The sequence below is a fragment of the Urocitellus parryii genome, chromosome 3, assembly GCF_045843805.1.
Source record: "Urocitellus parryii isolate mUroPar1 chromosome 3, mUroPar1.hap1, whole genome shotgun sequence".
NCBI lineage: Eukaryota > Metazoa > Chordata > Mammalia > Rodentia > Sciuridae > Urocitellus > Urocitellus parryii.
The window spans coordinates 100161220-100184844 of NC_135533.1; the positions used below are offsets into that span (position 1 = coordinate 100161220).

Sequence of the window (23625 nt, forward strand, 5' to 3'; positions counted from 1 at the left end):
ATTAAAAACAACCTTCTCTGCATCAGTGTATTGTGGGGACCAAACCCAGGGGCTTACACATGCTAGGCACACATTCTACCAGTAAGCTACATCCCAGCCCTAAGAAAGGCAGTATGAGGGTCAGATATGTAGCTTAGTGGTGAGAGAGCTTGCTGAGCATAGGCAAGACCCTGAGTTCTATACCCAGCACTGAAAAATAATAATGACAACATCAAATACAGTGGGGGATGTGGAACAGGAACTCAAATTAATTGATGGTGGAATGTGTAATGGTTCAATTTTGAAACCAGTTTTGAGTTTTTTCCAAAATTAAATCTAACATCCTGATCCAGAAATTATACTCCCTGGTATTCACAAAATGGCTTTGAGGCCAGCCACATAGGTGCATACCTGTATTCCCAACAATTCCAGAGACTGAAACAATAGAATCACAAGTGTGAGGTCATCCTGGGCAACTTAGTGAAACTCTGTCCTAAAATAAAAATAAATGGCTAAGGAGGTAGCTTAGTACTAGAGTGACTCTGGAATCAATCTCCAGTACCATCAAGGGGGAAGAAAATTACTTTGTAAACATACAAATAGGCAGGTGTGACAGCTAATGCCTGTAATCCCAGAGACTTGGGAGACAGGCAGGATTGCAAGTTCCAGGTCAGCCTCAGCAACTTAAAGAAAACTTATCTCATGATAAAAAGGGTTGGGGATGCAGCTCAGTGGTAAAGCACCCCTGGGCTCAATCCCCAGGGCAAGAAAAACATGTACAAATAAAAACCAGTCTGCATTCTTATATAGCAGCTCTTTTAAAATGGCCAACCACTTTAATGAATCAACATGAACTGCAATAGCTGAAGCTGGGGCACATCCATCAATAGACCACTGTTCAGCAAGAGGCAGAAATGAACTCATATAAAAGATTTGGGTGAAGCTTACATGAATATGGCTGAGTCCAAGAAGCCAGAATGAGGAGGCTACACACTGTGTGGAGCCAATTAATAAGATGCTGGAAATGGCAAAACCAGAGAGATGGTAAACAGACTGGTTCTGACAGTGATGTGTAGTGGGAAGGGAGTGGGATGAGTAAGGAAATAGAATGATGGAAGGATATACAAAGGGACTGTGTATATTGTTTTATTTTTAAAAAATTACATAAAGACACTCATAGTGGTGCACATCTGTGCACTTAGGAGGCTGAGACAGGAGGATCATGAGTTCAAAGACAACCTCAGCAAAAGTGAGGCACTAAGCAACTCAGTGAGACCCTGTCTTTAAATAAAATACAGAATAGGGCTGGGGATGTGATTCAGTGGCTGAGTAACCCCAAGTTCAATCCCCAGAACCCCCCCAAATGACATTAATTACTTTATTAAAACGCATCTTTATTAGGTGAAGTATGTGGTATATGGGGTAGAGTGACTGCACAAACACGTCCTCACTGAACTGAGCTAAACTTCAGAAAACAGGCAGCTTCCCTACCAGCCCTGAAGCACCTAAACAAAACCCAACTCTAGCTCCCTGACCAAAAGGGCAAAGGGAAGAACTGGAGATATAGCTCAGTGGTAGAGTACTCCCTGAACCTGCATGAGACCCTCGGTTCACATCACCAGCAGAGAAAATAATTAATAAATAAATAATAAAAGTTTAAAAACCACAAAAGGGTAAAGGAAAACAGAAGGCAGCACGAGGATCTTTATTCAACAGCAGCTTAGAAGTGATGATGACTCTGTCTTCCAAGGATTTGCATTTCTCCTCATTCTACTGGTCTTCTTTCCCACATTTCTCACCTTTGCATATTGCACCCTGATATAAAAAAGGGCATCATCCTAAATATACTTATATACAACCTTTGCGGGCACAGTTTGGAGATGGAGTCGCACAGGACACTTGTAAAAGTGGGACAGCAGAGTCTCACTGTAGCCCACGAGGAAGTAGAACTTGTGTGCTGGCAGCTGCCTCAGGACCAGGGCACAGATCTCCACCTGGTTGGCCCGGCGCTTCAGGACCAGCTGGTCAGCCAGACAGCCTGGGAAGGTACCCAGCATGAACTTGCGTAGGAAAAAATCCTCCACCGTTCGCTCTGCAGCATGTTCTTCCCCATCCAGATTACCTGAAGAGAAGGCACCACAGCAGTCAGCCATATTGCCCAGGGAGCTGCCAAGAAGTCAGATCCAATATCTAAGAGCTTTGGGCATTCAATCCCACTCCTTGCCACAGCCTATTCCCTTTTCTTCCACTAATGGAATAACACATTAAAAGTCAAAAATACATTATCTTATTAATTCCCAAACCAATTCTGTGAAGCAAGTACTATTATCCTCACTTTACTGGCACTATATAGGTATGAGCCACCTGGCTCCAGTCTTTCTTAACAGCTTTAAAGAAGCACGGTTCATCCTGTGGGCCAGTCAAAAGTATTGGCATAAGTATGCCAATACTTTTCATAAGTATCGGCATACTTATGAAATTACGGACAGTAGCTTCTCAAGAACTTGGACCACAGCTTCCATAAATGGGTTCTCAGTATGGGCCCTGGAAGCTCCAAGCCCTTACAGTACATGTTGAATCTGCACACACATACCCAGGCCTCAAAACAAGAACAGGAACCTAAAAGAGTGGGAGACCAGAACCTGTATTTTATTTATTTTCATTGTGCTGGGAATTAAGCCCAAGAACATATAAGTTTTCTGAAAGGGTGTGGTGGCACCTGCCTGTAATTCCAGCAACTCAGGAGGCCCAGGCAGAAGGATCAAAGCCCTCTGGGCAAGTTAGTAAGACTCTGTCTTGAAACAAAAAATCAAAAGGGCGAGGGATGTAGCTCAGTGGTAGAGCGCCCCTGGGTTCAATCGCCAATACTCTAGCTTCATCCAAACATAAGTTGGTAACCCTCATATTGAACAAAATACAGTTGATTCTCATTATTTCACAGTAGTTATGTTCCATAATGTCACTGTGAACACTGAGCTAGTGAATTCTGAAACAATGCTTGTAGGAGGAATACACTATTAGATTTGTGCAAGCCTCTGATCAAAATATTTTCATTAATAGGTTAATACATAAGCTAGTTTCAGGTGCCCTTCTGTTTAAAAATACTTTAATATATATGGTTGATTAACATTTAACTTTCAGCCAAGAGCACTGTAACTTAGGCTTGAATAAAGCTTATCTAACACAACATTTTCTGTGTAAGGCACATCACAGTCTTGTGCTCAGAAGCACTAGACAGTAATTCAGGATCCTTTTAAACAGCAAAAACACAAACAAAAGGCACATTAATTTTTAAAATGTGTTGCTAGACTGTGATAAAGGGCACTTTTTACACTATGAAACTTGTGCTACCTCAATTGCAAAAAAACATAAGGGCATTGCTCTACTTGTGTCCCTAAATAACTTGAAAGTGATAGGGCATTGATTTTGAGGTCACAAATTTTAGTCAGTATAAGAATACACACAAGTGCCAGGTATGGTGGTGCCCAACCCTGAAATCCCAGCAGCTGGGGAGGCTGAGACAGGAGGATCTCAGGTTCCAAGCCAGCCTCTGCAACTTAACGGGCTGTAAGTAACCTAGCAAGACCTTGACTCAAAATAAAAAATAAAAAGCTCTGTGTATGTGACCCAGTGGTTAAGTGCCCTGGTATGTACGTGTGTGTATGTACACACACACACACGAAGGAGAAGGAAAAAAAAGAAAACAAGAATTTACAGAATCTGTGAATAACAAGGATTGACTGTACATACTTGCAAAAAAAAAAAAATCGTGCTTCAGTGAAAAACTACATTATTTTGGGCATACTCTTCCCGGTTACAGATTCTATGGAGGCTTTACTCCTTTCATTGCCTCTGTTTTACATCTATGTAAATTACAAAAAAAAGAAAAAACAAAACTGACAGCAATGCAAAATCTTGTCTGAAGACATGCAAATAATTTCTGTTTAGTGGAGGCTCAACCAAGTTCCTGGGCCCATGGAAAAAGTTAGATTTATACTCATCTTCAACTTGATTTCAACAGCCAGATCTGTGTTTGCTTTTTGGGGGTCTCCTCTTAACTGGATTAACAGATTCCTGACACTGACCTCATTGACCAAGTTAAACTTGTTCCTCTAGCTCACATGACAGTTGGACTGAGCGCTCCTCCTCCGGGAGAGCTGGGGTCTCCAGTTGAAGTCCCCTCACCTGTGTGCAGCGAAAGCCAGCCCTTTCGGTGGGCGATGTAGTGTGGTGGGTGGGCCTCCTCGTAGGTCACGGGCTTGTCCCCCTTGCCCACGCGGACTCTGGCCGCCCGGTTCTAGAAGCAAAGGGCTCTTACTAAGCCGCCCCGCCCTAAGTCCCGCCCACTGAGCCCCGCACCCGTCCGGCTTTTCCGAGGCTCGGCTCTCACCCCGGGCCCGCCACCCACTCCCGGTTCCCGCTATCGTCCAGGTCCCACTCCCACCCGGCCTGGAGCGCTCACCTTGGCGCAGACTGCGGAGGTGTGCAGGGCACGCCAGGCGCCCGGAAGTTCCCTACTCCACGGCACCACCTGTGGGGAAGGGGCGTGAGACAGAAACCAAGATGCCACCCGGACCCTCCAGCCCGTACCGCCCACTCACCCGTGGCCACAGGGCCAGCGCGCACACGGACGCCGCCATCTTGCGCCGAGCAGGGCCCAGGACGTGCCACTGTGCTGCACGGGCAGGGGGGGACAGCGCGGACGAGACCAAATTGCGCGCGGGGGCGTGCCTTGGGTGGCGGGAGAGGCGGGGCGGCCTCCGCGGAGAGGAGCGCCACCTGGCGCCAGGTGCTGGTCTTTCGGGCTCACCCGGGTTACAGCCTCCTGGCCTTGATTGCTGGGTGTTAGATTTCTGATCCGGAAATTTGATGAAGCAAACGTGAGCTTTCGCCCTCCAAGAACTCGCGGTAGGGAAAGTGATGGCGTCCTGAAAATGGAGAAAGAGGAAACCCGCGCCGCCTCGCCTCCCGCCTCCATCTAGACTTCAGGACGTCCAGGTGCTAGAAATTAAACTGCGCGTTTCTCCAAAAGATCTTGTGGAATAAGCAGGGCGTGGGTGCTGGTGTATAGCTCAGTGGTAGAGCACCTGCTTAGCATGTGCAGGCCCTGCATTCAGTCCTCACACCGCAAGAAAACAAAACCTCCAAACTCTGGGCTTTTATCCACAAGGAAGAAACATGTTTTGGTCAAAACTGTGCCCAGTTCTTGAAGGATGTGTTATACAGAGGTTTGCCATTTATGATCATCTAATAGTGGCTACCCTAGGGGAGCGATTCTCCCCACCGCCTGCCACCACCGCCCAAGTACTGGGCATTGAACTTAGGCACTGTACCACTCAACTACATCCCAGCTTAAAAAAAAAAAAAAAAAAAAAAAAAAAATTAAAACAGGCTCTCACTGAGTTGCTAAGGCTGTCTTCTAACATGCCAACTTCCTGCCTCAGCCTCTTGAGTAGCTGACATTCCGGGCATGAGCCACTTGCCACCAGTAAGAAGGGAAATTTTTAAGAAGCAAGGAAATGTATGGGGATACCCCAGGGCCTTAATATTCACACCAGAGCGGTGCCAATTTAGTTGGTGTCCGGTAATTATTTAATGACAAAGGGGAAAATAGCAACACTTGGTATCTTATTTTAGAACTCACTACAGTAATGGAAAACACGTGGGCTCTTGTATAACAACCTTTGTACAGTCAAACTTCAGTATCATTATCTATCAAATGGCTTATTTTTTGCTAGTACTACTTCATAGAGCTATTAGGATCAAGAGGATATTTAATAAATGATAACTGTTTTGGTTGTGTTAGGTTGAATGGTGTGAAGTTGCCAGTATTTGGCTGTTTAGGACCTGCATCTTTCATCCTAATGATGCTAGTACCCTGTCAAGGGAGGGAAGACTAGGTGATCATGTGTAAAGAGGGAAATGGAAACCAAGGTGGGAAGTGAGTTGCCCACAGTCACACTGGGGCAAAGACAGAAAGTGAGCAAGACTGGAGTCTCTTGGCTTCAGTCCAGTTGATTTCCATGACCAAAATTCCTCTCTGGGATCTTGATTTTAAAAATCCTTAATAAAATGAAAGGGTCTTTCATCCTCACCTCCCTAGGAATGTTTTATTCGTTTTTCCTACTGCAGCCTGTGCTGTCCTGAATATTGGATAAGAGCACAGACAGATGTGATGTTCTCCACAATCCACAATGCCTTGCAAACATAAGAATTCAATTTTTCCTAAAGAATCCTTTTTAAATGATAGTCTTTTTTTTCTTTTAAAGTTTTCATAAAGTTTGATGGTTTTACAATTTGATAAATTATATAAGTCTGTCCAATGTGCCAGGGAACATAGGATCTAGCATTTGAACTACCTAGATCCAAATCCTGGATCCACCTCTTGGTTGTGTAATGTGGGTCATGACTGAACCATCCTGAGCCCAGGTTCCCTCATTTGTAAAATGGGGACAATAATGGTTGTGAGGTTGGAGTGTAGCTCACTGATAGAGTGTATGTTTAATATGTGTAAGACCCTGGGTTGAAACCTGAGCATCACCCCCCAATTTTTTGTGTGTGTTTGAAAATTACACAGTAAAATTCCTGGCAGCAGGAGCAGCTTAGTGTTTTCTAGTGTAGTCCCTGATAGCTATTCATCATTTTAGGGAGATAAACCCTGAATGAACTAGAAGGAATAGGGGAAGAACAGATTGTTACACTGAGTCCTGAATCACCACAGGCAAAGGTGACAAAGGCACAAGTACCTAGCGGGCCAAGGTACAGGTGCAGCAGGAGATAGGTTGACCAGATGAGGACAGGAATGCTGTGCTTGGGAGCTCAGGTTTCTCTTCCAGGCAGTAGGAACAGTACAATCAGATTTATTTATTTTTCCTGATTCAAGCCATTTCCCCTTTCCCAATTTGCCTCCTGGGAATTGTAAACCTATCTAGCAATACGATGAACATTTCAGGGCAAAAATCCTATGGTTTAAACACACCATTACCTTCCCTTTGTTGATACAATGCTTTGCTGCAAAAAAAAAAAAAAAAAAAAAAAAAAATTTCAGCTGGTTCCTTGATTGGGGAGGGATCACATGAGTTAATTTCCATGATTAAAGTAACTTAAAATGACACATTGTGTACATTAGTATGAACTGTGTTTAAAATCACCAATGGAAACTTTTTGAAGATGTTTCTTGTAGATGGATACATTGCCTTTGGTTGTTGGGCTTTTTCAGTTGTCAATGAATATTTTTATTTATTGGTATGCAGTGCTGAGAATTGAACCCAGTGACTCACACATGCTAGGCAAGCACTTTACCACTGTGCTATGACCCAGTCCCTTTATTTATTTTTATATGGTGCTGAGGATCAAACCCAGTGCCTCACACCTGATAGGCAAGCACTCACTACTGAGCTACAACCCCAGTCCCATCAATGGAAACATTTTAATGGGGACATCTTTTTTTGTAATTTGACACACTGTTTTTCCCATCCATCTTGCTAAGGAGGCAGTATTTCTAGACTTCACAGATCAGACAAAGGCCCCCAAATCACTTGAGATTACAGAATTAGCTCCTTTTATAGAGCATGTACTTGTGTCTTCTTCCAGGGTTCCATGGTTGGGCAAGGGCTCAAAGATACATTAGGATGGGTGTATGGTTTAGATGTGAGGTGTCCCCCCAAAGCTCATCTGTGAGACAATACAAGAAAACTTAAAGATGAAATGATTGGGTGATGAGAGTCTTAATCAATGCATTAATTCCCTAATAGGGATTAATTGGATGGTAACTGTAAGTAGGTGGGGTGTGGCTGGAGGTGAGTCTTGGGGGTGTGCCTTTAGGGTTTATATTTGTCTTGAGTGAAGGGAGTCTCTCTGCTTCCAGGTGTCATGTTCTGAGCCACTGCCACAGTCTTCCACCATGATGTTCAGCCTTACCTCTGGCCCCAAAGAATGGAGTTGGCATTCCATGGACTACGACATCTGGAAACATGTGCCTCCAAATAAACTTTTCCTCCTCTAATTGTTTTTGTCAGGTCTTCTGGTCACAGAAGCAGCACAAAAGGGCCGACTAAAACTAATACCTCTTAGGTGATTCTGGTTTGCAGTAGGGTAGAGAATTAGTATCTTAAATTAGTTTATTTGAGGGACTCCCAAAACCTGTATCTGCAGAGACCTGTTTGGGACCATGGAACTGAGGGGACTTGTTACAGCCAGGCCTGCCACTCATGGGCCACTAGGCAAAGAAAGGGCCTGTGGAGTGATCTGGACTTCCTGGAGATGGTCTGTCCAGCTGGGTCCAGCCACCCAGAGTGCTAAGAGGTGGACACATTATTCTTTGTAAACCTATTACTCCTGGTAATTCACTTACCAAGAATCCCAGGGGTTGTCTCTTCTGAGAAATAAATCAAACAACCACTGAAAAGCCATTACAAAACACAACTGTAAATCCCAGTTACTTTCGAGGCTGAAGCCAAAGGATTCAAGGCCAGTGTGGGCAACTTAGTGAGACCCTGTCTCAAAATAAAATAAAAAGGTCTGAGGATGTAGCTCAAATGTAGAGCATTCCTACATTCAACTGCCAGCACTACAAAACAAAAACTAAACCAAATAGAGGTGTCTCCTACCACAGATGGTCCATGATTCCTGTGAGCTCCCACTTCCACACATTCTCCCTCCATTGAGGGTCAGGGAAAAGGGTCTAGGTGCATGGGTTAGAACCAAGCTATAATTACTAGCTTTAGCTTTTGGGCTCTGAGAATGTCCACTCTCCTGGTATCAGAGCCAAGTGCAGTTAGAAAGACCCAGTACCACACCATGATCCTGGGTGAAATATCAGAACCCAGAGGAGCCAAACCTGGGCTTTGGAGATGGAATCTGCCTGAAGAAAGCTGCGACATGGGGCTGGAGCTGTAGCTCAGTGGTAGAGCGCTTGCCTGGCATGCATGAGTCACTGGGTTGGATCCTCAGCACCACTTTAAAAAAAAAAAAAAAAAAAAGCATTCTGTGCATCTACAACTACAAAAAAATAAAAAAGAAAGCCAAGACATGGCTAGGGATATAGTACAGTGGAGATCACTTCCCTAATAGGAACAAGGCCAATGAATTGGATCCCCAGTGGAAGGAAGAAAAGTGGGGAGGGAAGGAAGAGGAAGAGAAAGAAGAAGAAAGGTAGGTGGAAGAACAAACCTCATGTATAGGGCAACTAAGACCTCCACCCGAGGTTCTCAGAATTTTGCTAAATCTGGATGTAAAAATGAGCTTGGAAGGGGGCTGGGGTTATGGCTCAGTGGTAGAGCACTTACCTTGCATGTGTGAGGCACTGGGTTCGATCCTCAGTACCACATAAAAGTAAATGAATAAATAAAACAAAGGTATTATGTCCATCTACAACTATTTTTTAAAAAATGAGCTTGAATGGAGAAACAATTAAAATGCTATAAAACAAGGACCAAGAGAGGATAGGCCCCTGACCCTGTCAAGTGGTGTGAATGAGGGAGGCTGGCCTCAGACACTTAAGTGAAAGAGAAGTGCCACCACAGCAAGCCAGGGCCAGCCAGGCAGGGGGAGGCATCAGCGGACAACAGCATGGAGGTAGCCATGGTGTGGCTGCTGTGGACTGAGCAGAATATCATGAACCAGGATCAAGGACAGCTTGGCTCTCTTCTGTGGCCCTGCCTCATCACTGCTTATAAAGCTGCATTCTGATGTAATTTTGTTGGTCCTAGAAGAAATCAGATAGGATTAGGGCCAAAACCATTTTATTACTGACTCAAAAAGAGAAAGGATTTTTCTTTCCTGAGCTAATTCATCACATCTAAGGAGCTGGAGTAGCACAGATCAGGTTTACATTGGTACAGACTACAAAACACCAGCCCTACCCAGTACTGTATTTAGTGAATGTAAGATAACATCAGTTACAAGATGCCATTTTGTATATTCTTAAGGAAGAAAGATGGTTACTTTTAAGATACATTGATACATTAATGATTCTTAATTTGGCATGTTGACATTTGAGACATGGCACTTGTTCACAGAATACTCCTCCAGAGCAGGCACTTTCCACGTTAAGCAGGTGCTCGTGGGCAAACCAAGGCTTAGAGAAGCCAAGTAACCTTGCTCAAGGGTCAGTTAGGAGGATGCAAGGACAAGATTCAGACCAGGCTGAGAATCCTGTGTGCTGTAACAGCACAATCCATCTCAAGGGTCCTTTGTCTCAAATTCTTACAGGATCACCTAATGAGCAGCCTGCTGTTCTGCCCATGCTTCCCCTGAGTGATTCTCCCATTGCAAAGTTTGGCTATAAGACATGACCTCCCCAGTAGCCTCTTTGCAAGCTCTAGGCCTCTCAAATCCTAAAGGTGTTTCTTGAGGTGTGATGCAGATTGGCCTCTGGCTGTGGTAAACATCCAGAAATGAGAAAGGCAGACTGACACTTTGTGTTTGTAGCTCTAGAGCTACCAAACTAGTTTTGGGGATTATGTAAGTTTGAATCCTAGGAGCAACCCTGACTTGAGGGTCTGAAGGTCAATCCCTTTTTCATAGTCATGGGCTTGAGACATCAACCCACCAAAAGGGCAAGGAGAACATGTAAGTGACTTCCTGAAAAAAGTCAGAGGTCCAGGGTGACCTCTTCTGTTCCTGCATCTCAGAGTAGCAATGATCTCTCACTTGACCCAAGTAGTTTCAGAATTCCTCCAAAGTGGTTCTGACCAAGGCTACCCCTGGCAGACTCTCTTGCTCCCAATCTGCAGACTGGACTTTTTTCAAATTCTTAAATATTTTGTACAGTTGTTTTATAGGGGATGTATAGAATAACTTCCCTGATTATTAAGTGGTTAGTAATAATTTCCTTTAAATCCTGCATCCCTTTGAAAGGCTGAAGAAAGCATGAGCTGCATACACTTAAGCCTCAGGCATTTAGATTGAATTTATCTTTGGACAATGGGTAGATCCTATATAAAGAATCCTTGATTTGTTAGAAGCCACTAGGGCTGACTTCCCTGTCATGGATTTTAGGAACAGCTTGAATCAATTTTTTTCTTTTAACCCAGTGCTGGGGATTGAATCTAGGGCCTTACTCATGCCAGGTAAATGCTTTATCACTGAACTACCTCCTTAGCACATATACCTCTCTCTCTCTCTCTCTCTCTCTCTCTCTCTCTTTTAATGGTGCTAGGGATTGAACTCAGGTCCTTGTGCATGTGAGACAAGCACTCTACCAACTGAGCTATATCCCCATTCCAACCAGCTCAATCTTTTAAGGGAACTGGCTGATATTCAGCAATTCTTAAAGGAGTTTCCAGTGTTTTAACTTGAGGCCCAGGATTATCCTGGATGAAATTCCTACTGTGCTGGAGAAGCCCCTGGGCAGCTTCTTTGGCTCTGGTGGAAAAAAAGGAAAGGCCTTGGTATTTCCAACTCAGCTAGCATTCTTCTCCCCATTTCCACCCCCAGTACTGAGGATTGAAACCAGGGCCTCACACGCTGAATGCAAACACTCTATCACTGAGCTACAACCCTAGGCTTTTTTGAGACAGGGTCTAAGTTGCAGCCTCACTATAGAACTTTCAATCCTCCTGCCTCAGCCTTTCCAGTAGCTGGGATTACACCACCATGCCCAACTTATATGTTTCAGAAGGGAAAGTTTTTCCTAAACTGCTATCTACCTACTACATATAACTAGAAACTGCTCCCGTATCACAGTGACAATAATTTTAAAGTGAAGAGATCAGCAGATGGAGCATACTGGGTCCCCCCAGCAAGCAAGGCAGACAGAAGAAGGATCAGGGAACTTCCATTCAAGAAAGGGTTCCAGACCAGAAGCTCTGGAGCTGAGGGCACCTTTGCTGTGTCTGGTAAAAGGACAAGAAACAGGGTAGGATTCCAGCTGGAGGATCAACAGGGCAGGAATCCAAGGTCTCTGGTCAAGTATCAGGCCTAAATGGTGGCTAAGTGGGCCAGGGAAAGATGTGGAGAGGACACCAGAAGGGTCAGGCTGGCTTGCCCTGGTGGCTCAGGGATCCTTAGATATTGTGGAGGTTAGGAAGAGCCAATGGATGAGTACACCACTGGCTCCTCTGTGTTCTGCCATGTAGGTGTGCAGTCTGGGGCTTCCTCCATCACCTATAAATTGGGGCAAAGATGGAATTACCTAAGTGCTTGTGAAAGCACTTAATTCCTTTCTCAGTCAACAGCCAGAATTGCTCTTTGCTTAAAGAAAGGGAACAATTTCACATTTGTCATGTAGTTCTCCAGAGCTCTCCTTAGGCAGTTGTTGTATCCTCTCTGAGCACACAGAACAGTGAAGGCACAGAGAGGCAGAACCTGTGCACTACTATCATGTGAGCATTCATTCATTCGACAAACATTTATTAAGTGCCTACAGTGTGCCAGACCCTGGGGATACAGAGCTGGATGTTCTGTCCCTGCCCTCAAGGAGCTCACAGTCTGGGGGCAGACAGTAAACACATGAGTGACAATACACCATGAAATGTTGAGGCAGAGGTATGACAAAGTGCTGGGACACAACAGGGTTTCTGATGAACGCTTCCTGGGGGCAAGGGTCAGGGAAGGCTTCACAGATCAGTCCATATACCTGGTTCCATGGCAGTGTCTTGCACACATGGGCAGGATCACATCACCAAAACCTCAAATGCTGGTCCACAACCCTTAGGTTGGGTGGAAGCAAGACCTCCCCTATGCTTCCTCAGGACAACTCCTAACCTCAACTGGATGTCCCTGCCTGCTGGGGCCTACAGTGACTGAAGAAGCTGTTCCGAACTCCAGGGGCCAATGAAGGAGTAGCTGTCCATAGGGCCAACCCTTAGGAACCTTGACAGGATTCAGGAAAGATCAAATTACTGCTTGTGTCACCCCACCCAGGGCCTTGATTTCCCCAGTGACATCTCTGAGCTGGTCAGTGAGGTTATCTCTTTTCTTAACACTGTTAGGAGACCCCTACCCCTGTCTTTTACTGGTCTTCCTTCTCATGTGCAGTAGGCACCAGCCGCCTCTCAGGTGCCTGGGCACAGCCTGCTAGACCCCATCAGAATAGGCCACCATAGCAGCCCCAACACCTGAACACTCACAGACGCCGCACCAGCTCAATGAGCTGCTGGATGTTTTTGTTTTGGTTGGACAGGCCATTTCTGATGTTTTCTAGCAGGCATCTCTTCAATTCAAAAATGGCCTCACTATACCCCAGGCTCACAGCAGCCATGGGTGGTGCTCCATGCCACAGTCCTGGGACATGCCAGACATGCTGCCTCTCAGGGTCGCAGAAGGCTAGGCCCGCCAGTGTCCGGAAGCCACCACCTTGCTTCTCCATCTGGGCAGCAGCTCTGTTCAGATCACTGGGTGGTTCCAAGAGCTGTCTCCTCTCTCTTGGCTTGGGGCTGGGGGCAGGCATGTCATGAAAGTTCTGGTACACAAACTGATAGTTGGGCATGTGTCCTGTTTTTTCCAACCTCAGAAATGCATGCAGAATAGCTGGTGGAATGTCCCTCGTTTCAGCTAAACTGACCACAGTAACATTACTCAACCCCATTAGCAGAGTGGCCAGTGAAGCCTCCAGCTCAAACCTGTCCCCAGCTGAGGTCAAAGCCCCACTGATCAGCCCCCCAGAGTCTATCACAAGGATGTGGTCACAGCCCAGGTCCTGGCTGAAGCCCTCAGCCACTGTGATGAGCTGCATGAAGGCCCCCCGGGGACTGCAGATCCTCCCTGTAGCAAATCGCAGGCCAAACATGGTGTTGAGAAGCATGGATTTCCCTGTGCCTGGTATCCCCAGGGCAGATAGAACTACCAGCCGAGACCTCCTGTCCAGGCGGATGTGCAGCTCCTTGAGGAGCCCTGTGACCCAACGAACAGGGATGCTCAGGGTTCCCCCATCCACCAATTCCAGGGGCAGCCCCAGGAGCAGCAGCTCTACAGCCAGGCCTGGGAAGTGGGCAAAGCGCCTCTGGCCAGCTGGCAGCCTCCCTGCCTCCACCAGGCAGCTCTCTGCCTCATAGAATTGCCCCATCTCACGCAGGAAATGCTCTACCCCAAGAGGCTCAGGCCAGAGTGGTTCACTCAAGTCTGAGGCCCCACTGAGTTTTGGTCTCAGAGTGAGAAGGGTCTCTGGGGGCTGTCTCAGCCGTGGCTGGCCCACCCGAGCCAGCCCCCACTCCATCCACCTCAGGAAGTATTGTCTCTCACCCAGAGAGGGGCTGCTGATCCCAGCAATGAACTCTTGTACCCCTGAGGTAGGCTCCTGGCCATTCTGCTGCATCCGGAGCTCCAGAAACCGACGCCTCAGCTCAGCCCGGTGCTTCTCAGGTGGGTCTGGGGCCCACTGCAGCTGGCAGAACTCCCTCTCCACTTGGGCTGCTTTCCTTCCAGGGTCTCCCTGCAGCCTAAGCTCATCCCTCCTGTAGGCATCTATGTCCTTGATCTTTCTGGTGATTCTCTCCATTCGGTCCTTTGCCTTCTGACACTCCTCACAGTCCTCATCAATTCTGAGGCCCAACTTCCGGGCTGCATGAGCCATGTCTTCCACAGACACCCTCCTGCAGGGGGACCGTACCACACTACCCACAATCCCTCTGATCCTCCTCACAAAGCTCTCGCTGTCAGTGCTACTGACCTTCACCAGGACGTGTGAGTGGTCTATCTTCAGCACAGGGATCAGCTTGTTCAGGAATCGGAGGTTTGTGTTCCGTTTCCCCCGGTAGGGACTCAGAATGAAGTAGTATTTTGTGGTTGACTCCTTCATAGAGTATAATAGTTTGTATTCCTTCTTACTGATGTTGTCTGTCAGAATAAACACAGCCGAGGAGATTTCTGTCAAAAGTTTAAACTGCAGCCAGTGAGACCCAATGTCACCTCGCAGGTTCAGAAAGGCCACAGGCTCTGGGAAGACATCCAGGTCATCCCTGCCGCTGGGAAAAAACCAAGAAATTTCTACTAACCCATCTGCAATCTCCCGGGGATTAGTGCCCAAGTTGAGATCCCGATGCCAGAAGCAGTCCCATTGCCTACGGCCCGGGCTGAGGATGGCATTGAGCAGCTGGGACTTAGAGTTGCTGCTGACATCCATGCGCACGAAGGAAAAGGTAGGTGCCCTGGATAGGACCACACTGTCCTCTCTTAGGCTGCCCAGGCCCCGAGGGGGCTGGGACCACCACGTCCGTACAACGGCCCGTAGGGCCCACAGCAGAAAGGTGTGATAGTGGTTTTCCGAGTCAGGCAACACAAGTGGGAGTGCAAACTGGCAGAGGGACATCTTGAGCACAATCTCCTGCTGCAGAAAGCTGTCTGAGGACAGCAGCAGGGCACAGAGAAGGTCCAGGGGGTTCACTGGTGTGTCAGGTGTTGGCAACTCAGAGAAAGAGTAGATGTCATCAGCAGCGATATCCTCAGCTGGATCCCAGTAGATCATCTCCTCCATCTGGTTTTCCTTCTCTGCAGGCCGGGCATCTGGAGGCATATCCAGCACCATGGTGGTATTCCTGGCTTCAGCATTGAGGGCCTGCAGTTTTCTGAGGAAATGCCAGGGCAGGTCCTTGGGAACCTGAGGAGCCCAGTTTTTCATACTGTCAAAACTAATCTGCAGAGAGTCCTGGAGGCTGAGCTTCTGCATCTGGTATGTCTCCAGTCCCAACAGGGATAGCATTTCCTGAAGCCTGCTTCTCTCCACTGTGGAAAGAAATGGAGACATGACTGCTCAGTCTACATTCCTGAGTCAGGGCCACTGTAGAGCTGGAGAGGCAGAGTCCAGCAGGAAAGGGTTAGAAAGGATGTCCCTAGGAGTGGGATGCAGAAACAGGAAGCTCAGGGTATGTTTAGCTGACCTGAGATCAGGGAGGGGATGGGACCCAATATCAAGGTAAATACTATCATCCTACACAGATGTGACAACATTAGAAAACAGAAAGAAAAAAAAAAAGAGTCACAATTAAAAATTGGGGAGAGTTCATGTAAAAGCACCAATTTCTGGTTTCTCTAGAAATCTCCAAAATCTATCACTTAGCTCAAAATTAATTGGTTAGAGTGAGCAGAACATGCCCCTTAGGTAACAAATGCAGGCCCCACCTCCCATACCATAATGCATGCCAAAGTTATTCCAGTGCTTCTGGCCACACACATAAGCTGAGCCTTGTGCTCCCTCAATGTCACCAGGAAGTTTCCACAGGGGCACAATCACTATTTACTCTCTGGATTCTAATTAATGTTATTTTTCCTTATAAATAAGTTGGATAATATTTTAAAGGAAAATATTAGTAAGCAAGGAAAGTCAGCAATCATAGATCTGAGACCAATATGTAATTTTTAGTCATAGTAAAATATCTGGTGCAGACTAAGTGAAAACTTGTTTATTTGTTCAAATAGTCAAATATCACTCTATACAATATATAATCTTACAAGTTAGATGCTCTGGACAGGATTGCTATCTCCAAGAGTCTGGCATAGCATCTTTTTTTTTTTAATATTTATTTTTTAGTATTCGGCGGACACAACATCTTTGTTGTTTGCATGTGGTGCTGAGGATGGAACCCGCATGCCAGGCGAGCTCGCCACCACTTGAGCCACATCTCCAGCCCTGGCATGGCATCTTACCAAAGTTCAAACTGCACATAATCACTTTACTTTAAATGTTAATGCATAAAACAATAAATATAATAAAAGCTCCAAACTTTTCTTCAGTTCCTCTTGAGAGGAAGCAATATGCTCAAATAAACCATGAGAGAAAGCACTGGTTGATTCAGCCCTGCTATTGTTTCCCAAGGTCAAGTAACAGATTTAGGACCTTTCCCAAATGACCTAAATGCTCCACAGCACTGATCCCAAGGCTCAGAGTTCTACAGCAGTGTAATTGTAAGACCACTCCAGAGAGAACAAGTGGCATGGGAACTTGCAAAAACAGAGGAACCGTTCGCATGGGAGGGTTACACTGTGGCAATATCCTGCGTGGATATTATTCAGGTTTCATAGTTTTGCCTGGATGAAATCAGGGACATAATTTTTCATCTATATAAAGAGAAAATGCATACCTGTTGGGAAGTCATTGTCCTGAGCCTCATTCGTACCATCTATGAGAAAAGAAAAGAAAAAGAAAGTGTCAGGGCTAGGAATGTGGCTCAGTGGTAGAACAACAGCTTAGTACATTCCTGGGTTCAATCCCCAGTACAGCACCAAAGAAAAGAAAAGAAAAATGAAGGTCATTCAAATATGTGCCTTTGATTGACACAAAGTAATTTAACCTAAACCCAGAACTCTCCTTCTTTCTTACCAAAATAACAAAGTATCTCAATTATTAAAAATATGAAATCCTAGTTATTTTTCGATTTTCTCCCCTCCTTTTCCTTCTCCAAACCAATCTATGATAAGTCCCACAGTTTCTACCTCCATAATGGAACCCGCAGTCATCTCCTTCCATTTCTCTCCATTCCAAATCTAGGAAAACAAAAAACAAAAAACCAGGCATTTAGTTTCATCAGCAAGTTAGAACATTTCTATCAAAACACTTAAGTAAGGGGGCTGGAGGTATAGCTCAGTGGTACAGTGCTTGCTTGCCTAGCATGACTGAGGTTCAATCCCCGGCACCACACACAGACACACACACAAAGTTCACATAAGGTTACTGTGGTCAATGATAACTGTTCCTGATGCTCAAGAAATGTTTCGGGTTTTGGAATTTTTCTTTGCAGTACTAGGGATTGAATCCAGTGCCTCAGGCATATCAGGCAAGCACTTCACCACTGAACTATATCCCAAGCACCCACTACAACCCCAATTTTTTGTGGTACTGGATGGAATCCAGAAGCCCTCTATCTTTGAGCTATATCCCCAACCCTTTTTATTTTATTTTTGAAACAGAGTCTGGCTAAGTTGCTGAGGCTGGCCTCTAATTCCTGCCTTATCTGCTGGGTCACTGAGATTAAAGTTATGTGCCACCCTGCCCAGTTCCCCAGCCCTTTTTAAAAATTTTTGAGAAAAGGTCTCACTAAATTGATCAGGCTAGCCTCAAACTTGCAATCCTCCTGCCTCAGCCTCCAAAGCAGATAGGATTACAATCATGTGCCACAATGCCCAGCTAAACATTATTTTTATTCCATCAGGAAGAGTGTTGTAATCACTTAAAGTAATATTTATATGAGAGCACAAATCCCCAGGTAGGGAGGGCAGAATAGGAAAAGTTGTGTCTCTAGCATAACACTAAATCCATCAACACTAATATTTTAATGATAGAATGTATTTAATTAATGCTATCAGATATTTATATCAGGAAAAAAAGACTTTAAAAAAATCGGGTCCTTGTGCATGTGAGGTAAGCCTTCTACCACAGTCCCCAAATTTACATTTTTAAGAACTTATTATCAAAAAAAGATTCTGATATTTTCAATTCTCTCATGATTCCCATATAATTAAGAGAAAATTCTAAAATTTCAAACTGTCTTCTTTGATGATGTCTCTGGGAAATGAATATGAGACAGGCCTAAGAGAAAAAAAGGAAAGGGCTTCTTAAACAGCCCAAAGATATAAGAGACAATGCAGGACAGTTCCCCTGACTCAAACTGCAATGTCTAGCAGTCAAAAGGTATTTTGCTCAAAGTGAAGTAAACATCAGAAAATTTTTTTACAGAGAATCCAAAATACCATATACGGAAATGGCTAGAGAAGAGAATGGGAAACTAGAGAGCCAGGGATGGGGTTGGAGATTCTAGAGTAGTCTGAGCTGGAATCAAAAGTAACCTTCAGTCCCCAGAGGAAACAGGGCTTTGCTTGGTTAGGGATGGAAAAGAGCCTGATTTGGATTCAGAGAGATAACAGGTACAAGAAGTCAAGTGAGCACAAAGTAGTCAAAGTCAGGGAACTAAGAGGTGGACACAACCAAATGTTCCACAGGCAGTGATGCAGAAGGCAAATAAGCAAACTATGCAAAAGACAGACAGGGACAAAGCAGGGCCCCAGCAAGGGCACAAATCCACAGCAAATACAAGGAGGCCACAAGGCTCAGATCCATGAGCCAAGGACTCTACTAGAATTCTTACTAGGGCGTGGCCCAAGAGGAGGTAAGCCTGAACTCCAACACCACAGGAGCACCAAGTTCAAATGGGCACAGGGCAGTGTGTGGGCCAGACCTACCATTAAAATTATATCCATTAAGAACTGTTATTAGCCTAAGTGGGAGAACCAAAATAGGGCAATTAAAGCCATTTTCACTCAAATGAAATGATCTCCTCCCACCAATTATTACAATAGTTGGTATGTACCCTCTATAGTGTTTTCCATCAAATTTTGGAATACTTGTTATTGGGCAGTAAACAGACATTTAAGACATCATTTCACACCTTGGAGCTATTAGCATCAAGAATGAGGTATAAGGGCTGGGATTGTGGCTCAGTAGTAAAATGCTTGCTTAGCATGTGAGGTACTGGGTTTGATCCTCAGCACCACATAAAAATAAACAAACAAAATAAAGGCATGCTATCCATCTACAACTACAAAAAAAAAAATTTAAAAAGAAAGAATGAGGTATGAGCTGGGCTTGGTGGCACACACCTATAATCTCAGTGACTTGGGAGGCTGAGGCAGGAATGTCACAACTTCAAGGCTAGCCTATGGAATTTAGTAAAAGCCTGTCTTAAAATAAGAAAAGGAGCTGGGGATGTAGCTGACTGACTGGTAGAGTCAGGGTTAATTCCTAGTACTACTACAAAAAAAAAGAAAAAAGAAAAACAGAAAGAAACAGAAATGAGGTATGGGTATCTGCATGCATAAGGATAAAGTTACACCTCTATCTAACACTGTATACAAGTTATTAATTCAAAATGGATCAATGATACAAATGAAAGTGCCCAACCATGAAACTCTTAGAAAAAGACATGGACATAAATCTTCATAATTTTAGATTTGACAGTGGGTTCTTATATGCCAAAAGCACAGGCAACAGAAGAAAAAACAATAAAAAACTTGTGCATCAAAGGACATTATAAATAAAAAAGAGGGTTTGGGATGTAGCTCAGTGGCAGAGTGCTTGCCTAGCATGTTTGAGGCCCTGGGTTTGATCTCCAGCATAGGAAGGAAAGAAAAAAGGAAAGAAGGAAGATGAGGGGAGAAGGGGGAAGAAAAGAAAAGGAAAAAAAGGAAGGAAAGAAGACGATCAACTCAATAGAAGAAAATATTTGTAAATCATATATCTGGTAGGATCTAAGTATCCATATAAAGAACTCTTTATGCTGGGAGTGGTAGCAAATACTTGTAATCCCAGGGACTCAGGGAGCCTGAGGCAGGAAAACGACAAGTTCCAGTCTATCCACAGCAACTTAATGAGACCCTTGGCAGTTTAGTGAGACCCTGTCTCACAATAAAAAATAAAATGGACTGGGATGCAGCTCAGTGATAAAGCACCCCGGGGATCAAGCCCCATACTAAACAAACAAAAAAAGAACTCTTACAACTTTATAACAAAGACAATATCTCCATTAAAAAGTGGGCACAAGACTTGAATAGAATACCTTGAGATAAAATCTTCTTATAAAAAGGAAAAATAAAGGTCTTACACTTATTTATTTTTGAGATCCATGATCCCCAGCCCAGGAAAGTACTGGAACCCAGAAACCCAATGGGACAGAAGAAAATACATCTGCTTCAAAGTGGGCTCAAGTCCAACTTTACCTGCAATTGCCACAGCTGTTCGTCTCTCTGATGGTTTTATTTCTGGGGCCACCTCTCCCAAATCAGAATGTCTGAAACAATTTCAGAAGAAATACATAATTAATATAATGAACTATGGCTTACACCTATCAAATTGGCTGCATATGAAAATCTCTTGGGGAGCTTTTAAAAACTACAAACTCTGGGTTATACCCCAGGTCCACGAAACCAGAACCTCTGGGAGCCGGTTCTGGGCATCTCTGCTTTTAAAAGTGCCCTCTATGACTCTGATGTGCAGCCCAGTCAAGAATCATTAGCCTGGAAACTCCAGCACTCACAAAAGCTGCTGGCCAGAGAATAAATACAGCCATTCAGAAAGACATAAAAATATACATACCCTTTGACCAGTAATTCCACTTCTATCCTAAGGAAATAATTAAGATTTAGTTATAAAGATGTTGATGCCAGCTTTATATATAATAGCAAAAAGTTGGATGCCTTTTTAAAATCAAAGACAGTTAACAAAGAATTATGATCTTATTCTGCAGCCATTACAAAATATCCTGTGGATTTCTTTTTGTGGGCAAAATGATTTTAGATGAACATTATGGAAAGATGTTAATGATATACTAATTAGGAGGGGAAGTCAGGTTACAAAATAGTATTCTAGTATGATACAATTTAATAAAATTGTGTGTATTTATCTATAGGCATATATAGAGAAATCTAAAGCAATGTTCATTAAAAATTAATAGTGTGGGCAGGGAGGGATGATCCTAACATTTTTTTAAGTGATGGTGGGAATCACAGATGTGATTCTGCAATCTGCATATGGGGTAAAAATGGGAGTTTATAACCCACTTGAATCAAATGTATGAAATATGATATGTCAAGAGCTTTGTAATGTTTTGAACAACCAATAAAAATAAATAAATAAATAAATAAATAAAATAAAAAAGTGATGCTGGGAATCAAACAAGACTAGCCTAGGCAATTTATACACCCAAAGTACAGATGCTAGGCAAGTACTCTACCACTGAGCTATACTACTAGCAGTCCCTGAATTCTTTTATAAAGACTTAAGAACTGTTTTTCCATTATGAATAACCTATTTTAGGTATGTCATAGAAATAAGCAAACAAATATATGTGTTGATTTTGTTAGAAGCCACAGTTTTCACTGGAGAAGAAAGGACATATAAATATAAGAAGAAGTTGCAAAACTTACAGAGGTGTAATGGAATGGAGGCACTAGTATGAACTGTAACTTCACATGGATGCTCAGATCTGTTTATGTACATGCATATTTCTATGTGTAGATATGTGTGCATATACATATTCATATCCTAGCTCTGTCCCCAATATGTGCCAGGAAACAAAGACACTGCAATAGCAATGCGCACACCTCGTACCTTTAATTCCATGGCAAAAGAAACAACGATTTCCTGGAGATTCTGGCTAATGCCAGGGCTAGCAGGGAAAGAACAAGAGGACTTGAGTATATTAGTTCAGAAAGCAAGCAAGTGCTCTGAAAAGTTCTGGGGCATGCTATAGGATTCAGGTGCCAACTAGAGGGGCTTCCCCTGGCCAAACTAGGGACAGTGTGAGGATGAATACAATTAAATACAGTAATTAATTTAAAACCATTGAAAAACAGGAATTAATTAGTCCATACAGATAACAAATAAATGGAGGGCTCTTGCTCACAACAGAATTTTAAATATGAAAGGGGTGCTGCAGTCAGAATGCTATCATTTTGTAAACATTATATTAAGATAGTCCAAGCAAGAGCAAATACCCAATGCTAACTCTCAGAGGAGAATTCCGATGAGGAGCAAGCTATTTGCCTGGTCTTAAAATGTCTCCTTTTAGACTGTTTATTAGGTGCCAGGAAGAAAAAAACACAATGAAGAGCTCAGGTGATACTCTGGATGATCAAAATGAACCTTAATGTGGAGGACAGGGAGACTTCATGTGCCCTATTGTGACACACAGAAGAAGGGCACAGTATCTCTGCAGTGTTCTGGCCCAGAAGGTAAAGTTCTGATCAATCATGAGGACAAATGCAAAATGAGGGACTTTATGCTAAAGAGGAGAAGTGTATTATTCCAGAGCGTGCATGCCACAAAAGACAGACTATGGAAATGTTCAGGATTAAAGGGAGTTAAAGAGACAAAACCAAACCCAATACCTGACCCTATACTAGATCCTGCACTAGAAAAGGAAATTTTGGGGTCCAAAGACAAAAAAAAAAAAAAAAAAGAAAGAAAAGAAAAAAAAGAAATATGGTTGTGTTACTGTACAGTGGTTATATAAGAAAGTATCTCTATTATTAGGAAACACTGAAGGATTTAAGGGAAAAGTCAGCTGGTATATATAACTTACTCTCTCTATGGAATGAATGTTTGTATCATTCCAAAATTCATATGTTAAAAAGTTTACCCCCAGTGTGTTGATATTTGGAGGCGGGGCTTTGGAGGTGATTAGGTGATGAAGGTAGAGCTCTCATGAATGGGATTAATGCCCTTATAAAAGAGGCCCAAAGGAGCTTGTTTCATCTACCACCATGTGAAGACACAGCAAGAATGCACTATAAGGAATGGGCTCTCACTAAATGGTGCCTTGATCTTGGACTTCCCAAACTACAGAACTATGAAAAATAAATTTCTGTTGTTTATAAGCCACCCACAGTCTATGTTATTTTGTTACAGCAACCTGAATGGACGAAGTTTCTAATGGTAAGAAAAAAATATTTTTGTGTTTATGTGTGTGTGTATATAGGCACACATAGACACAGTTTTTGGAAGACACAACATCGTTGTTTGTATGTGGTGCTGAGGATCAAACCCGGGCCGCATGCATGCCAGGCGAGCACGCTACCGCTTGAGCCACAGCCCCAGCCCCCACACAGACACAGATGAGAGAATGCAAGAGTACACAAGAGAAGTGATGAACAAGAATAATAAATGAGGTAAAATGTTAATGGGAGAATCTGACCAGGCATGGTTGCACACACTTATAA

The 23625-nt window shown here is 43.9% G+C and overlaps 2 protein-coding genes across 6 annotated transcripts in view; both read right to left on the reverse strand.

The window, feature by feature from the left end:
- Positions 1 to 1654: 1654 nt before the first annotated feature.
- Mrps24 (mitochondrial ribosomal protein S24) lies at positions 1655 to 4659 on the reverse strand. The gene is made up of 4 exons (XM_026410647.1): positions 4581 to 4659; positions 4442 to 4510; positions 4165 to 4276; positions 1655 to 2101 (listed from the first exon to the last, which is right to left on the reverse strand). Exons 1-4 carry the CDS (start codon positions 4617 to 4619, stop codon positions 1818 to 1820), a joined length of 504 nt encoding a protein of 167 aa, XP_026266432.1. The 5' UTR covers positions 4620 to 4659; the 3' UTR covers positions 1655 to 1817.
- A 5854-nt stretch (positions 4660 to 10513) lies between these two features.
- Urgcp (upregulator of cell proliferation) overlaps positions 10514 to 23625 on the reverse strand; it is a 47246-nt gene continuing 34134 nt past the window's right edge. For 3 of the 5 annotated variants that reach the window (XM_026410645.2, XM_026410643.2, XM_026410642.2), the window contains exons 2-6: positions 21002 to 21028; positions 20626 to 20696; positions 17350 to 17400; positions 16998 to 17036; positions 10514 to 15642 (exon numbers count right to left, since the gene is read on the reverse strand). In XM_026410645.2, coding sequence (XP_026266430.1) covers positions 13049 to 15642; positions 16998 to 17036; positions 17350 to 17383 — 2667 coding nt within the window. In that variant the 5' untranslated portion in view covers positions 17384 to 17400; positions 20626 to 20696; positions 21002 to 21028 and the 3' untranslated portion in view covers positions 10514 to 13048. Of the gene's footprint in view, positions 15643 to 16997; positions 17037 to 17349; positions 17401 to 20625; positions 20697 to 21001; positions 21029 to 22015; positions 22075 to 23625 lie in introns of those variants that run through there. The other 2 variants (XM_026410644.2, XM_026410646.2) reach the window with 2 other exon arrangements.

Coding starts and splice junctions, on each gene's coding strand:
- Mrps24 (XM_026410647.1), bottom strand. CDS start 4,619: ATGGCGGCGTCCGTGTGCGCGCTGGCCCTGTGGCCACGG. Junction 4,511..4,580: donor CGCTGGCCCTGTGGCCACGG/GTGAGTGGGCGG, acceptor CCTTCCCCACAG/GTGGTGCCGTGGAGTAGGGA. Junction 4,277..4,441: donor CCTCCGCAGTCTGCGCCAAG/GTGAGCGCTCCA, acceptor CTTTGCTTCTAG/AACCGGGCGGCCAGAGTCCG.